The sequence below is a fragment of the Anarrhichthys ocellatus genome, unplaced genomic scaffold (assembly GCF_004355925.1).
Source record: "Anarrhichthys ocellatus isolate YVR2014 unplaced genomic scaffold, GSC_Weel_1.0 scaffold106, whole genome shotgun sequence".
NCBI lineage: Eukaryota > Metazoa > Chordata > Actinopteri > Perciformes > Anarhichadidae > Anarrhichthys > Anarrhichthys ocellatus.
In genome coordinates, this window is record NW_022280136.1 from 767,932 (window position 1) to 785,698 (window position 17,767).

Here is a 17,767-nt window from a genome sequence, read left to right on the forward strand (position 1 = left end):
GTTTGCTTAAAAAGCTCACACTGGATCGGCAAATACTTTGACATGCATTGTGACATTTTGCCTGAAATCTGAAAATCTCTTACGTCATTGTTTAAAAAAAAAAATAAAATAGTGAGCCTCCTCTCTGGTCTGAAAACATATCCCACAATCCTCACTCGGCAGCATGTACTGTGTCTTGGTCAGAAAAGATGAATAATCGTGGCCTACCTCTGTCGGTGGAGACTCCTCGTTGGTGTCGGGCTGTCCCAAAAGAGCCTGTGACGTTTCCTGAGGGCTGTTGAATCCAATTTGAAAAGGAGGATTTTGAACATCCATAATCCATCAAGAAAACACTGATAATCCAGTATTGATGATAAAATTTGTCCAAAAATAATCCAGTGTTTCCACAGCGAGACAGACCCGTCTGCACAGCTCCGCCAGACTGAGGGCTGCCGGGTGGACCTGCTCCGGTGCTCAGCCTCTTGGCATCAGCTTGGCTTGACAAAGACACTGATTGTCCACCTTGAGGGAGGCAGCTGCCACAGGATAGGTTGCAGTCCCAGCAGGAATCTGGATTATTTCTGCATAGAATTCGGGTCTTTATTTGAGGCCTGGGCAGAGGAATGCTGACCTCTCCGGTTTCAGACACAGAAGAGGCTCTGTTTGCTGAGAGGAAGCCCCCTCTGCAGGCGGGTGGGACTCAGCAGTTGACTTTGCACTGGGGGTAAACATCAGAGGGATGTGGATGAGGTGCGGCCAGGTAAATGCAGATTTTTAAAAAAGGATGAGATGGAGATGTAAAGAAAGAGGGACTTAGGTTTTTAAAGCACTTTAGTTTAGTGGGTCAGTTTGCCCAAATTACATGAAAAGAAAATGTTTTTTTATCACTTAACCCCCAGTAGTGTTTGGTCATGAAGATAGTTTTGGATTTATCCGTACAGGTTTTGATCAAATCTGTTACTGAAAATAATGTCATCCCCCAAATATTGGAGGTCAATTAAACAGTTTGTGGTGCAAAATGTCGTGCCGATCCATGAGATAAGTGTGAAGATGTTTCACAAGATAAGTGAAGAATTTGACCAGCTGTCAAAGGCTTCAATCTCCTGGGAGAGACCAACCATCAGACACTGCCTCCCATAGATCAATGCCACTAGCATGTCTCAAAATGACTTTCTGTCATTTGAGTCAACTGATGCTTTACATACCAAGAACAATTTTTGGAATGGTGATGTCACTGAATCAAAAACACATTTCAAATCAGCCTCATATCAAGCTTGGAGACACGCACAATGCCATGTGGAACTACTTGGGTAACGGTGCAATATGCAGGATTCAGTGCATTAATATAGAAGAAAAACAAGTATTTGCTATGTAAAAAAAAATAGTGGAGTAATGTCTACCTGAGATAACTTTTAGCTTCACACGGGTCCTGTGTGTTTTTTTTTACCGATCCCCCACAACCCCCAACCCACACATGGTGGACTTTTAAATTGTTATACCGGTTATTATACCACGTAACTTTCAAAAACGGCTGATCGATATATGCTACGTTCTGTGTGTCTCTTGTTGAACTGCGGCACTTTCTTTGACCAAATGCCGCCATCATATCCGCGGTTTTGCAGAAATGTAAAAGGTTTATAGCGGTATACTGTCATGAATAAAGTTTGACAGACGAGAGAAGCACTACAGGAAGAACCAAATACGTTTGCTCAACGTTTGACTCCTCTTCTCTCAGTTGGTCCCACGGTGTGTGCTCAGTGTGCCAGTGCAGTAAATAAAGACAGAGGAAGAATAGGCCACAATGATCAGAAGCCTCAACATGGTCCCTCTCGTGGTACTCTGCCACTGGAAATGATCACTGATAAAGCCTGCCTCGTCCTGTTTTGACCAACATAAAGCCAAATCCACAACTCTGAAACTGAAACAACCATTTGTAATTCTAAATAGCCATGTGCAAAAGACTGTTTTTTTCGATGTCAAATATGACGTCAGATGTCAGTTTGGGCAGATAACTGTGCAATGAGGCCGCAACTAATACTGTAACATATAGAACAATTAAATATTTCTCCTTCGTTGCTGTCACTTGGGTTTTGTGTATACTAAAGTAATCACAAAGTACATCGGGGTGCGCTTCCATGCAAAAATAATGCTCCTGCACCACCTGGGACCATAACTGGATGCAAGCAGCAAAACTGGAAGCTCCCCTTAATATTCCCCCACAGGAAAACTAAATATTAGAATTATTAAGAGGAGGCTGTGTTTGCAGTTTGATTAAAAGGAAATGGATATAAAAGGCACTGAAAGTTGGCTGGATGTCCGTTAGATACAAGTGCCGTGTTGGAGGGTTTACGTGATTGATAAAGTTAGCGGTGCTGTGTGAGCCGTGAAAAAATAAGCTGAAGCACATTTATGAATCACCATTAGAGCTAGGATAGGCAATTTATTTTAGGAGCATCTTTGTATTTTATTTTTGTTATATTTGTTGAAATTCTCATGAAATGCTCTGATCAGGGGACATGCTCTCAGAGTTTCACCAATTTTTTTGAATTGTGTATATTCTTGCCCTGCTGTCAGTTAGTAGTTGGCTTTTTTTTACTTTTAGAACCAATAACTGTATATTTGTATTGTATGGACCCAGTAGTAGAGGTGGAATATGAGGATCAGATGAGGATAAGACTGTCCTGGTTTCAGGTAATGGCATGAATTCTTTTGATTCTGTTCACATACTTCTGTGCTGCCTTTCCTATTTCTTTTGTTTTTCTATCTTCTGCCCTGAGTTCACAGCTAGTTTGTCACGTGACAGCCTGCAATCAGCAGGAGTTACCTTGGTTGCTTTGGTATCACACTGCGTATTAGGATTCATATCTTGATTTTAAGATCTTTCCTGCAGGTGGTGTTAAAACTCAACAAATGATCTTGTGTTGCACCATCAAACACAATCAAACTGTTGTCTATTAGTTTACTACATTTTAGCCTTGTGATCTTAATGCATGTTGTTTCTCCTTTTATAAAATGAGTTCCTACTGCCTGTTTCCTGCAGAATATCCGGAGACAAATGCCAAGCTGTGCACCTGTATCCCAAAGACCCTCTGGGTGTTTCGAACGCAGGTATTGTCTGACTGGAGGCGTTTTGATACTACTTTGTACTGGATCATTTTGGTTAGTACGTTAAACCCAACCTTATAACCAAGTATTGCAAATTGACAATACAAATATATAAAAGTAGTTTGAGAGTATAGGGATAAAACTTGTTTTCAGTTTGACATTCTGCAGCTGAACACAGTCCTTTATCATCGGTGGTTTTGTTGAAGGCATTAACTGCCTTTCAGCACCTGTTTCTGTGGTTGGTACTTTATAATGCAATCGACAGCAAAATCGACTTCCTCCTGATTATGGTTCATTCACCTCACCTGTCCGGTCTACACCAGCGGCCTTCCATCAACTCCACAGTATACCTACTCTGGTTCTCCATACGCTCCTCTCCAGATAGCTGTTGCAACCGCAGTGGTGGTGGAAAATGGCATTACCGTTCATAGAAGGTGTGTTCGAACACCAGCAAAACTTTTTGGCTGTTAAATTACTTTTTTTTATGAGAGATATAGATTCTCATCGGAGGGTTGCTTGTGTGTGTCAGCTTCTTGAACTGCCACAGATCTGAAAAAATGTAGCCCTACTCAAAAACAGGACTGGTATGGAAATGACATGAAAAAAAAAGTTGAAGAAGAAAAATTGTGTGTCTTAATAGCTGATATGATTTGATTTGAGAAAGGTTTTTCAGTTCACAAGGCCAATGAATAGTAAAGGATCTACAGAAACAGGTGTTGATCATCTGACAAACGTGTCGAAAAAGCATGCAGTTCAAACATCTTGGTTGCTTTTGATCACTTTTTAAACTCTGAGTTAAACTTCAATCTCCTGTATTGTTCTGCTGTTGAAATTTGCTCTTGAGTACACATTTAGGAGTTTATTTTACCACTTTGTTCATTTGTAGCTCTAGATTTATCCTGAATTCACCAAACGTTAGCTTTAGATAATGCCTCAGTTGCATATTTAAACAAAACATTTCAGAAAACTTGTAAGACAAAAAATTGTCTTCATGTCAACTGGTGACGTTTCATGGTGTTATCTATTAGTTGTTGTTTTGTTTTTTATCCTAGTCACCTGTAGTGTCTTGAAAATGTCAAAATGTGTTGGTTTTATCAGACTCCACTTTAGTAGCACTTAAATACACCAGACTTTGCAGTTTCATTTCATATATATACAGTATATATTCTATATTCACTGTATATTCACCTGATATTTTGTCTCAGCAGCTCTCTACCAACGCCTGAGCCGGCAGCTCACAGTCGGCTATTTCGAATTTTGTGTGACGTTCCCATGTATGAAAGCCTAGAGATTTAACCCTTTCACCTTCACATTTGGTCAGTACAATCTACAAACTTTTGCAATGAAACGTAATTGGTGTGGCGAAGAATCTTTATGCCATGCTATTGCATCATTAGAGCCCAGACATGAGAACAACTACATGCCAATACCAACTTGTCGCCAGAGCGCCACCTACTGGCAACAGGAGATCAGTGTTTAAGTAGGGCCCCTACTGTCTTCTTCATTTCATGTTAAGCAATGTCAAAGCTAATTCATAGAGCTCTTGTATAATGATATCATCATACTACAAAGACTGACTAAGTGACTAAAGCCTTGTACTTGTTGTACTTATAAGATATGAAAGTAAGCTTAATTACAGCTTTGAATTTTATTATTTTATGTAATTTTTATTTGCTCCCAGAATTTGCTCAGCGGAATACACCGATGTAATTATACTCACATCTACCTGTGCCTAAGATGGGCAATGATATTACAAACTCAGTAACTTGCACATTCACACATTCCGCGATTTTCTGCCAGCTTGTCCTTCCTGCATTTGGTGGCTGCAACTATGTTGCTTTTAGCCTGGATTATGTGTGTAAATTATTTTTGTATTTCTGCAATATTAGAGTTTGCACTTTGTTTAGAAAATATGCCGCTCTGCTGCCAGTAGGCCTACACACACACGTCCATGTTTGTGATTGGACATATGCACCGCCCCTTTCAAGTGAACGTGCTTTAGGTTGACTTACCGAGTTGATAGCCGCTGTCGTATGACTTTTAGCGGGTTAGTAGTTTAGCGAAACCAGATAGCGAAAAGATGTCCTGTTGTGCTTCATCGCACAGACCTCATGGATCATTAACCTCTTGGAGGTATACCATAAACCCAACGGGAAGGTGGCCATTTTGAATTACATGTGCAATTTTAGGCAATTTTTTGCCTTTTACAAGTGCTGTACTTAAACAAACTCCTACGGAATTTCACATTGACTTCAAATTTGTCTAAAGACCTTTGCAATGAAAAGTTATCAAGTATTCTCATACACCATTGTTATTGTGCCATAACGCGAGCTTTCGCCCTCACCCTTATCAGCTCAGCCCTTCCATTGTCATTGCCCCTACAATAAACCCTTCATTTACTCTACTCTTTGCCTGCTTTTGGGTCCACCAAAGACTGATCGTAACTACATCCTGAGAACTGTGAACTGAAAAGTGCTGACCAGTCTGATGATGCCTACCAGTGTGACAGGAGAGATCATATCCCATCAGCTACTGTCTCACTGTGAGAGACGTCTTTGTGTTGAGTGGATCGAAATGCTCTCACCTCTCGTCATCTGCGCCGTTTCTCTGCTCTGCACTGCAGGTAGTTTTACTTTGAGGGCTTTATTTGTTGATTGTTAAACTGCGTGATACTTCAAAACCCATATGGTTTACTATCCTTTATATGCAGATAATTATTTTACATGCATTTTTTAACATCTCAGCCTTTTTTCCTTGTTTGATTCCAGGTGTAACATGGACGAGTGGAGTCCAATAGACCCCAAGCTTACTAGTGGATAGGGACCACTCTGCTCAGATGGACTGCAGTCACACCCTGAGTCCTTATCATCACATGTACTGGTTTCGGCAGCTACCGGGGGAGAGTATGAAGCTGATTGTCCACACGGTGCCTTACAAGCAACCTGACTTTGGGAACTTCAGCCAGGACAAATACTCGGCCAGCAAGACGGTGATTGAAAGCGGATCTTTCACGGTGAAAAATGCTCAACCAGGAGACAACAGAGTGTATCTCTGTGCTGTCAGCTCACACAGTGTTGCAGATACCTGTCAAGCTGCACCAAAATGACATTGAGGGATTTTATTACTTCCTTGCAGAGAGGCTGGGTGACATGTGACCTAACAATGTGGTTATGGTGGTTTATGTTAAGTTTCTCATGCCTGCAAGAACAAATTTCAAAAAATTGTATCCCAAGAATCAAATGGAAACAAAGCAATCTCACCTTAAGGTCCACTCGGAAGCTGTTCTGGAGCTTTCGTTGATAAAAATGCATTCATGTTTTTGATGTTTGTTTTTTGTGGGATCATCAAAGGATAAATTAAAAGATTGAATGACAATTGGCAGAGTAGTTCCTTGCAACAAAGTAACATAGTCAACAGTAATGCTCTGTGAGCCTGTACTTACAGTAGGCAGAGTGGTGCAGTGAGCTACATGCTAACTATGCAACCCTGTCTCTTACTAAATTACGTTGCCATACAACTAAACTGCATTCCTAATTACAAAATTACAAAACAAAACAAAATAACACCACAAAACAACAGTCTCCTCTTTTTTGACCATCCACCAGCATCCTGACCATGACCTTGACCCCAACCCAGACCCAGATCTCCACAGGTTTCCCTCAAAAATGTAATTCACAATGCAGTTTTGCTGTATGAGAACATCATTTTCTGGAGACGTGGCTGCACAATGACAACAGCAAGATGTTGATATTTGAGAAGTATGTTTACATTGTTCACTATTTTAGTTCAGGGGGACTCTCGGGCTACGTAAACTTTAAGCCACACCCCCTCTGCTCGCCACACTTGCAGTAAGTGAATGTGATGCTTGGCATACCACATCTGCCTTTGACGTCAAACCTTTTCCTCTTCTTCTTCATGTGATGCCGTTTGAAACGTATCACTTCCATTTCCCCGCTTGACAAACAGTGAAGAGTTCTCAACATGAACAGCGCTTTGATTGCCATTATTATCTCACTCTGGATCAAAGGTACATTAAGTTCTTTATTTTTGCTTCAACATTGTAAGTTTGATCTTATTGCTTCATTTTTTTTAACACTCATAATTTTTTGCTCCTTTCCTGCAGGAATATCTCCAAATAAAAGTGAAGATGTTCATCAGACTCCAGCCGATCTGCTGGGGGAGACAAAAGATAAAGTCAAACTGTCCTGCAAACACAGCATCAACGACTATTACACCATTCTGTGGTATCACCGCCCACAGGGAGACTCTTCTCTAAAGCTAGTTGGTTTTATAACTTCCACAATTGTTCAAATTGTCGAAAAACCCTTCCAGGGTAGTTTTAACATTAGTGGAAATGGCGAGAAGGAGGCATTCCTTCATTTGCTCAAACTGAGGCGTCCCCAAGACAGTGGGCATTACTTTTGTGCAGCATTACAGACGCACGATGGTAGAAAAGCCCCAAATTCCCGTACAAAAACCCACATGTCACCTGTACACCTGCTGCAAACCACATGAACAGATGCACAGAGGAGTCAGCTAAACGATGGGAGGAGATGAAGAGGTAATGGTGGACAGACATGGCGGGGAGTTTTCATCCTTCTCCAGCAGACAGTCGGTTAATCTTCTGATCATGAAGAAATGAGGACAGAAGCTGTAGTCTGGTGGTTCGGCAGCGTAATACTTATGTATCTCTTGCTAGATGGTAGCAGAGTGGACAGGCTGTGGATGGGTGGGTATTGACTTTTAATATCCTTCGAGCTTTTCGTAGGCACCTCTTGTCACCAATATCACTGATTATCAGTAGATGGGCGCCAATGATGTTCTGGCCGGTTTTAATCCCCCACTGTAGAGCTCTCCTGTCCTGTGCCGTGCACATCCCATGCCAGTTTGCAATGCTTTCTATTGCTCCTCTGTAAAAGTTGACAAAAACTTGGCACAGGAATTTTTACTTCTGAGGTTTCCTTTAGAAATACAGCCGTCTATGCGCTTTCTTCTCCAGGATGGAGATTTGAGATGACCATGTCAGGTTTTGTGATGCTGGTTCCCAAGAACTCAAAACTGTTCACTTGCTCCACCTCAGCTCCATTGATGCAGACAGAGGTGTGTGTGTGTCTTCGCCTCCTTTTTTTCTAAGACCAACAATCAGCTCCTTGGTTTTACTGATGTTGAGCAGTAGATTGTTCTCTGAGCGCCACTCTGCAAAATTGTTTACTTCCTCTCTTTATGGACTCTCATCTATGTTTGTAATACGACCGATGACGGTACTGTCATCTGCAAACTTCACAACAGTTTGTTTTGGCTGGTTCAAGATATTCAACATGACCCTAATCTCATTATACCCATCATCATATGGATTAAAAGTTTTCAGAAAGCCACATTGTCCTTAATATTATAGTTTGGACTTTTGCCTTTCTTTGATATTTATTTATTTGATTTGGTACCACTCTCCTACTTTTTATTAAAGAGTAACTGCACAATTAGGGGCCGATCACACCAAGACGTGTCGCAACAGGTGTGCAAAAAAAGCTGAAAAGTTGAATTTATATGCATGTCTAAAAAACATCTGAAAAACATGGCGCAAGTGAGAAGCGCTCGGCGTACCGTAGGAAAACAATGGTTTTGCGGGCGACGTGTTTCTAGCGACGCGTCTTGGTGTGATCGGCTCTTAACATTTCAATTTTTTCAGGTATAAAGATAATATAACATATAATATATAATATCGGTTGGCTTAATTTGAGTTACTACAGCCGCGATGGTCCGTCTTGAAGCTGGCCAGCGAGTTATTTTCCCAGCGGCGTAATTCTTGTCTCATTTTTGTTCAAACAAACAGTATATTCACTGCCCCATGCCATGTCACTACTTTTCCAAGCTATTGTAGCTGTCATATTTGTCATACTTTTTTGCCCACAATTATGCAGTGGTAGACTTTGTATCGGACCTCGGGGTGTAGTTGCACTATAACATTTTTTAGGTTGTACAAGGTGAATCTGACTGGATTTAGGCATCCAAGCTGATAGGTTTGGGGTTAGGACAGACTCATCGAGGATCAAAAAGTCTAGAATGAACCACTTTGTCAAAGGGGTAGAATCGAAGGTATAGTGGAGACAAAGATGGTCAGGGTTAGCCATTCAAGATGAATGGTTGGGGTGTGTGTAACCTGTAAGTTAAGGAAATAGGATCCAGGGGTGCTCCAGCAGTAAGACGTTTTGGGATAGGGATTCTTTACAACTGCCCTCACCAAGCTCTCTGACTGGCATTTTTAATAGTGCAAGGTAATGCACAGGTCAGCACCTGTCATTCAAAAGGGTTAGGGTTGGTGTGTTGGTTCTACTTTCTTAAATGCAAGGACTTGCTGTTTTTCTGTGGTTAATATCAGCTTAATTAACACAAAAATTGCCTATTTTGGGGTTTTGGACTCATTGTCACTTTGCATTTTGGGAAATTATGTTTTTCAACATTTTCTGACATTTTCTGGATTAAAAACTGTAATTTAGGTCTGCTGAATCATATCTTTAAGTATATAAACATATAATTGGCATTAGAAAAAGGTTTATTAACATCAATAAAGCTATTTGTTACCCAGTTGTTTGTTAGTTAGAGGAACCCATTATTATACATTGTAAGTTCAATGCTGGTATCTAACTATCAATTCAACTTGTTTTACCCTGTATTCATCTGTAGTGTCTTCGGAATCTTTAAAGGCCATATTCTCACATTGTTTTGGTCTTTGTCTCTGAGCCAGAAATCTCCACTCCAGTAGCTCGTCCCAGTGATATCTACACTCACAGCACAGTAGGGTGGAACTTGCCGCAACCACAGTTAGCATCCAATCAGAAGTAATGAATACAAGCCAATTACAGCACAGCAGGACTGCAGCAAAACAGGTGGGGGGGGGATAACCAGTGCAGGTTAAGGTTGGCATTAGAAGAAAGGTGAAGGACTTATGGAAATCACCAATGATCTTCTACTAAATTGTTGGACTTCATATTTGACAGACCAACGTAGCCACAATAAACAATTTGACAATCATGCTTAAGCTGCTTCTGGTCAATAAAGAAAATGATATCAGTTAAAACTGGGTTGGATAAAGAGGTGTGATCAGTAAAGACGTCACTTCCTCTGTGCAGCTACTGCATGGAAACACAAAGTCTTCTTTTCCTGATGGTTTCTTTTCTTAGCCGTCTCAGAAATAGCCTGGGCTATTCAGAGGGGCCGACCTGCACAGCTGCTCTCACAGGCAAACGCAGGAAGATGGAGGCTGAGATACGGAGAGGCTGAGTGGGGGAAAGAAAGACGAAAGCAAGCAGAGGGAAGTCAGGTTTTGGAGTAATGCTTTTTCACTGTGGGACAGGGGGCACGGTGATACAATCCAATACAGCAGCTGTACCAAAACCTTCTCCCTTTAATATGCACAGTGTGGAGCGCTGCAAGTTATTTCGGACCCTCAATTTTCTTTTCTATTCTATTTTGACATTGTCAAAAACTAAAGTTCAGCGAGGAAACTTTTTTGGAATTCAATTTTAAAAAACAATACACAGAATTTGGGTTTTCGCCACATAAAAACAGCAAACTGAGATGTTGTAAAGCTCATTTCTCATTTCTATGCTGAAAGTACAGTCATGTCATGTATTGTTAGGCTGTTATGGGCAGTTTTGTTACTTTTTGATGGAGGATGCAGTGAAAGTGGCACTAAAGGTTTATCTGGATAAGGAGCTAAACTCACTGTTCTAGGTAAGTTGGTGAGAAAACGAAAAAAAATGTCCTTGTTTGAAAATGAAAGAAAAACTGTCCGACCAAATGAATTTACCTGACTTGGGAATAATTTGACTGACACTGTTCCTGTCGAAAAAATCAAGATGACCATTTTAGCAAAATGTTTCAGTTAGATTTTTTACTTTGGGTCAAAGGAAACATCTTAAGATTCTCAGAATACAAAGCGAATCGCAAAAACATGTGAGACATGAAGCATGAGACAATTTTGGTGGAGAATGACACAGGAGGTTCACCGGCCAAATTGCAAAAAGGAACACAGAGACAAAAGCAGTAAGATACCTTTTTGTCACAGTCGGAGAGCTCTGTGTTCATTCGCCGCCGCTCGCTTTGGAGCTGGAACTAAACTGACCGTCTTAGGTAAGAAAATCAGCATCAACGAATCAAATGGTGCGTCTTTTACAGCTTGTTTATATGAGAGAATGGGCAATATGTAGCTTTTCGGTGATTTTATTTGGTGTAGTATTCTCCCTCTAAACGATAAAAGCAGTTATGGCAGTAAGCAGTAAGTTAAGTTTTGTTTCGTCCTAACCTGCTCTTCAGCAAACTGATGCAGGAATAAAAAGAATTGGCTCTTTGCCCAAATGAATGCTCTCAATGTGAGTTCTTATCAGCTCTGGTACTGTCAGAGATGTTTACTTTGGGACTGAGACTAAATTTACTCTCTTAAGTAAAGTAAAAAATTTAAAAAAGAAGTAAAATTATATAGAATTCAAAAAACAGATTATGTAATATTTCATAATGTATAATTCAAAGTTAGCTGGTTTATCTACAAGGTTCGTTTGAAGTGTTTTCACCTTGTACTCTAAGATCAAACTAATTCTTCAAATATTGTTCTATTATGTTGAAATTTGAGCCTGGATTTTGGGGACATTTCCAGACACTTTTCAGCATTTTCTGACATTTTATGGACTAACCTATTTATCAGTCAATCGAAGACAGCTGTTGGACAATGTGAACGGTTTTTAGTTGTGTGTCAAGGTGACCAGCTGCAACCCTGCATACTCTGGTAGAGGCACCAAATTGAGGTAGGAAAATAACATTAACAGGCAATATTATAATTTGAATGTCTAAGCAAAATAAATAAACTTTGTAGTTTGATGGACCCCGGACATTGTAAAACCCAAAGTTGTGAATTTGAAATTTAGAGGATGTCCCTTTCTTTTTCTTTTTTAGTCAAATGAGGAAAAAGTTAAATAAAGCAAACACAAAGTAACTGAAACAAAACCAAGGAGAAAAAAATGAATGGCATACATGGAGTAAAATGAGATGAATTAGATGCCGATTTTGTGTTGCGCTCCACTTAAACTACTTATCTCGGAAAGGGGACCAGGCCAACAGTTCTTTGTAAGACAATAAAAGACTAACGAAATAGAATGATAAGGGCTCTAAATGTGATTAATGTAACGTGTAAGACCTGCGAAAATCCTGCTACATCCTCCTCACTGTCCATGTATAATTCTGGTATTAAAGGGTCAAAGTATATCCAGAAAGTTGATAGGTAGCTTTAAAAACGATTTACTTATTTGCTTACTTGCCAAAAGTTAGAGAGATGATGCCACTCTTATGTCTGTAGGGTAAATCAGCAGCAACGGACTGGAATCAGGGGCAAACTAGCTTCTTTAGCTAGCTTGGCTCTGTCTGAAGTTAACAAAATACATCTACCAGGACCTCTAAAGCTCACTTGTTAACATATCATTAATCGATTGTTCGATTTTTACAAGATATGTCTTAAACAAATGAGATACAACATGTTAATTTGTGAATTTTAAATGTGCTGTTGGGTAGGTATGCATAACTTTATAAAGATTGCGGCTCGCTATTTGCTCCAGTTTCCAGTCTTTATGCTAAGCTAATGCTAACCGGCTGCTGGCTCTAGCTACGTATTTATTGTACTGACATCAGAGCGGTATCAATTTCCTCAATCTTGTCAACTCCTGACAAGAAAGAGAGTAAGTGTATTTCCCAAAATGTGGAACCATTCTCTTTTTGTTTCCGCAGATCCAAACCGTGCCGTCACCCCGCCAGCGGTGAAAGTGCTTCTGCCTTCGCCGAACGAGTGTCAGAACAACAAAGACAAGAGAAAGAAGAAGACCTTGGTGTGCGTGGCCTCTCGTTTCTACCCGGACCACGTGAGCGTGTTTTGGCAGGTCGACGGGGTGAACGTCACGGACGGCGTGTCGACTGACAACGTGCCCCTGTGGGGAGGGGAACATTACAGCCTCACCAGCAGGCTGAGGGTCCCGCTCAGTGAGTGGTTTACAACGGGCAAGGAGTTCACCTGCACCGTCAGCTTCTTCAACGGGAACGAGACCGTGCACCGTTCAAATTGGGTCGAAGGCGTCAGCGGTATGCAACTCAGAATAATATGTATCTTTTTAATAATTGCACTGAAAAAAACCCAACTATATTTCTTTTCTTTTTTTCTTGTCAGGACCAGGAGCTGCAGCGATAAGAGGTAAATATAATTTAGTTTGGACCTACACGGTTTAAAGTATCAAAAACAACAAGACGTGCCATTCGCTAAAATGATGCATTATTTTGCAGAGAAGTATTTGAGGATCACCCACACTGCCAAGCTGTCCTACGTTGTTCTGATAGTCAAGAGCGGCATCTTTGGAGTCTTTGTGGGGTTCATGGTGTGGGGGCTTCAGGTGCGTCCAACTCGAGTCACTGTGATGTACCAAAGAAATCCCAGTGGAAGTAATGTACTCACCATAAGAAATGGCTCTGTGAATTTCAAATTAAAGTGCTCATGGCCAGACGGTGCATTAAAAGTGCTCACGGCCAGACGGTGCATTAAATCCCATATCAGACATTGAACACTGCTGTTAAAGTGATGCCTATTTGTCAGATGAAAGTGGTCCATAGTATAAATGTCAGCTAAGGCTTCAGGACACTCAGGACAGATGTGAACCCTGGTCTCCGTTGTTAATGTCCTGTCCTTTGTGCGCCCGCCATCCACCATGACGACCAGCTTTTGAGGCATAAATGTAGCGGTTTCTTTGCTCCCACGTGTTACTTATGAAAATAATTCAGGCTACACTTAAATCTCCCATCACGATATCATTTTGGGGACAAATTTGTTATGCTGGATATTTATAATGTCATGCAGTTGAAAGGGATGAAAGTGAAAAATGTAGCGAGGCGGTGCTGGTCTGACTGGGGGGAAGCCCATTCATGGTGTTTTGTAGTTTATTCAACATTTCTTTGTGCAAAAGAGATGATTTGTTAATAAGCAAGTGGTCAATTAATTAGATTGCTTTTAAGAACCAGACCGGCATTAAATTCCTTTCTCTTTGCTGATGACATTCAATTCAGACTTGTGCCGTAATGGAAGTGTAACAGAAATGTTCCCCACGTTTATGTAAAAGTGACTCGAGGTCTCATGCAATATCATATTTACCTAACAAGGTGCATGTCTGAAAGGGGTTTAAGCGAACTAGGTGTATGTGTTTACGAATGTGTTTATGAATTATTATAGTATTATGTATTTTTTATGTAAACCTCTTAAAATGTGTTCTCTGTCTGCTGCACAGGTTTCCTCTGGAAAACAGGACGACTGAGAGCTGAGCTGCACAAACCAGCAGATTCTCCTCATTTCAGTGAAGACATATTTTGAAGTTTTTGTTGTTTCTTTTACTCTCGATGCACCATCAGTTCTGCACAAATCAGAGCATTTTAAAAGCATTTGGTATTCTACTTAACAATGCTGTCTGTTTGTGTAAGTGCCTGAGAACTGCTTTAAGCTGAATTCTATTCCCAATAAAGGTTTTTCAAGAGGAGATACAGCACATGGCATCATTATTTCTAGGAAGTGAAACCAAAAGTTAGCACCAGCACAACGTACACTAATCGTCCCACCTGTCAGATCAGCAGTCAACATGCAAGTTATGTCAGTTTCCATAAATTCATGAAGACAACAACGCACTGCCTACATATCTGAGCTGACATGGCATGGCAGAGTATTTTTAACAGCTCGCTTATCTGTTATTTTCTGAGAACTCAACCTTGACACGGGTTTCATACATTCATACAAACTGGGTCATTTGGTAGGAAGTTGATTAAAGCCTCTATGATGGCATTTAAAAAGCAGCATTAAGTGAAATACCTTTGTGAATTTATTTCAACATCTTTAGTAATAATATGAACTTCAGTGGATTTAAGTCTCTTTCCATTATTTCAATTACTCCTTTTAGTTGAAGGCTAAACTTACTCCTTTTAAGTGAAGAAGTGAATGTTCGCATGTGAGTCGACCACAGCCAATGTCACAACAGGAAACCAGCGTCCTCATCTCATGTGCAGAAGAAGAAGGCGGGAGGCCTGTTGTCGACCAGGAACATGAGAGCCCGCGGAGCAGCAGAGGAGAGGATGTGGTTCGCATCGCTGTGCTGAGAAACGAAGGAGGTGCAGTCCTCCACCTCACCACAACCTTTGCAAACGTTTGCTCACTCACTCACTGCACAACTCTGCAACGAACAGCTGTTTCTGTGTCAACTGAAGCTACAGGTTGACCCAGCAGCTGTTGAGTGTGATCTGCTGCTGCAGTCGCAAAAGCTACCAAAGCCAATTCACATCATAAGGCGGGCTAAAGGCGGCGATCAATAATAGTGTGTCTGAGAACGTTTGTTTTTAGCAAATTCGGCACTCAACTGATTCGATTTACCTCATCAAAACACGTTTTGGGCCATAACTTAAGACTTCATATGCTAATTATGAGAATTTCACACAAATGTCTCATGAGATAAAATTATGAAGTTCTAACATTTTGGACAGATATGGATGTAGATGAGCCCATAACACTATTTGTTTTTGCTTTTCTTATTTCCTTTGGGCACGAACAAGAAAAATCAATTCATAATTTTTTAGAACATAAAGATGAAACAAATCGAAAGGGGAACTATAGGCCCATTTTTCAAAATGTTGACTTGCAATTATGGTCTAAGGCAGTTCAAAAATATTAGTAAACATGAACAACTCTGTCCCAAATCAAAAAACTATATTATTAAAGCTCAAATTTGTGATTGACTGTGAGTGTCTGGGAACATTTTCTGTTCCAGAACTGAGAACACTACGACAGAATAACAAAGAAAACAAACTTTCACAAATTTCAATGGAGCAGCTCGAGAGTTTTCACCTGTTCACAAGTTTGAGACTTCCCTTCTCTGGTTTCTGGCTTTGAGAGAGAGCAGCTCATGTTCACAAATATTGACTGAACTTTCCTCCGTCACAGAAATAACATATTATAACTCTTCATGTTGGTGGCGTTCCTCTTCAAGGACGAATTAATAAAATAAAATAGAAATTGTTTTTTTCCATAACCCGCCGCTGACTCTGTGATTGGACTGAGGCTTGTCAAATATACCTTCATTGAATCAATGTTATCAGTATAACCCAGATTATTGACTGTGTTTACGTTCAATCATTTACAAAGCTGATGTAGAATAACCTTAACAGATTTACAATAGCGTGCCAATATTTATCAGACATTTTTTCTAAGTTGTTAGCAAAACCACCTTTACCATATATGGACATTTATCCCGATTAAGTTTTGAAAAATGATTAGGCTTTTTGGGGGTTATTCATTTACATCACTCTAAAACTAAACTATATGAACTCTGCAATTAATTATCACAAACATGAGATGCGAAGTCAAATTTTGGAAGAGAAAAGTTTTGTAATAGCATCCGCACAAACGTTCTGTCGTCCGTTTCTAGCAAGCATGCTAACCCGGAGCGATCCATGTGACGAGACTCTTCCTTTGCAGCTGGAGTTTGTATTGATAAATATTTCTGAACATAGCTTAAATGGTTATGATCCAACCCAAACAGAAGCAGTGCAACACTACAATATGTTGAAAGTCCTACTTTTGGATATGCAACGCTGTGTGCATTTAAGGTGAGGTTGGAAGGGGGGGGGCAAGGCACCAAGCCCTGAGAGGTGACATGTATTAATTCATTATGACATTATGTTGCAGCTTGCATGCAGCACACAGGGTGTACACTGCGGACATCATCAATTAGGTGTCTCCATCTACTGGATGTAGAGGGCTGTTGCACCACTGACTTTTATTCCCATCAGCCAGTGCACAGCTCAACACTGAAAAAATTAGATTTTTATTGAACCTAATGATTTGAATAACATATGCACATCTGCAACATCAACACAGTAACTGAATATAAGAAACCAAAAACATCAGGGTGCTTTAAAAGCCAAATATTAACGAAGTATTAATCAATATTTCTCTGATATATTATTGAATTGGAGCCAGATATTTTTGGTGAATATTAAGTTGGTGAAAAACCAGTGGCGTGTGGTCCAGTAAGGGCACATGAATCACAGAGTATTACAGGAATGTGCGATGACTAATGGAAGAGCCCCCTTTTGACCACTGATTGGTTGACACCGCACGTTGAAAATGACTAGATACGGGGCATAAGATTTTACATCCAAGAAATGCTGCCAGATTGGGCAATTGTCCACCCTATTGGGCGGCTTTAGGAAAGAATATATTGGTAAAAATTTGCTTGTGTGGATTGACAAAAGTGTGAAGTTCCTTTTTCCTTTTCTGGATAATAATGCTATTTTTTAACCAACCTGGCAGCACTTCATTAGCTAGAAAGCTACTTGACCGGGCTGGTCAACCATCAGAGGTCCACCCGCCACCTTCCAGCTGGTCAGATCAGCTAGTTGCAATGATGGCTAGACAAATAGCTTCCAGAAAATAGTATTGCGACATAACATTACATGAATGTCTCTACAAATATCCTACATATTCATGAATTCCGGTACATTTTTGTTAACCTAAAAATATGAAGTTATTGTCCGTGCCATCAACACAGCTGCCATTGCCAGGTAAATCCACAGAGGACTACTATACTATACTAACAGGTAAATCCACAGAGGACTACTA

General features: G+C 40.4%; 1 protein-coding gene across 1 annotated transcript; it reads left to right on the top strand.

Moving 5' to 3' along the window:
* The first annotated feature begins 602 nt into the window (after positions 1-602).
* LOC116399240 (M1-specific T cell receptor beta chain-like) lies at positions 603-14,639 on the top strand. Its single transcript, XM_031876242.1, has 10 exons — positions 603-672; positions 3,020-3,087; positions 5,882-6,142; positions 6,721-6,736; positions 7,208-7,328; positions 11,051-11,214; positions 12,856-13,203; positions 13,289-13,312; positions 13,402-13,508; positions 14,394-14,639. Exons 1-10 carry the CDS (start codon positions 603-605, stop codon positions 14,418-14,420), a joined length of 1,206 nt encoding a protein of 401 aa, XP_031732102.1. The 3' UTR covers positions 14,421-14,639.
* The last annotated feature ends 3,128 nt before the right edge of the window (positions 14,640-17,767 follow it).

Coding starts and splice junctions, on each gene's coding strand:
- LOC116399240 (XM_031876242.1), top strand. CDS start 603: ATGCTGACCTCTCCGGTTTCAGACACAGAAGAGGCTCTGTTTGCTGAG. Junction 11,215..12,855: donor AACTAAACTGACCGTCTTAG/GTAAGAAAATCA, acceptor TTGTTTCCGCAG/ATCCAAACCGTGCCGTCACC. Junction 13,313..13,401: donor AGGAGCTGCAGCGATAAGAG/GTAAATATAATT, acceptor ATTATTTTGCAG/AGAAGTATTTGAGGATCACC.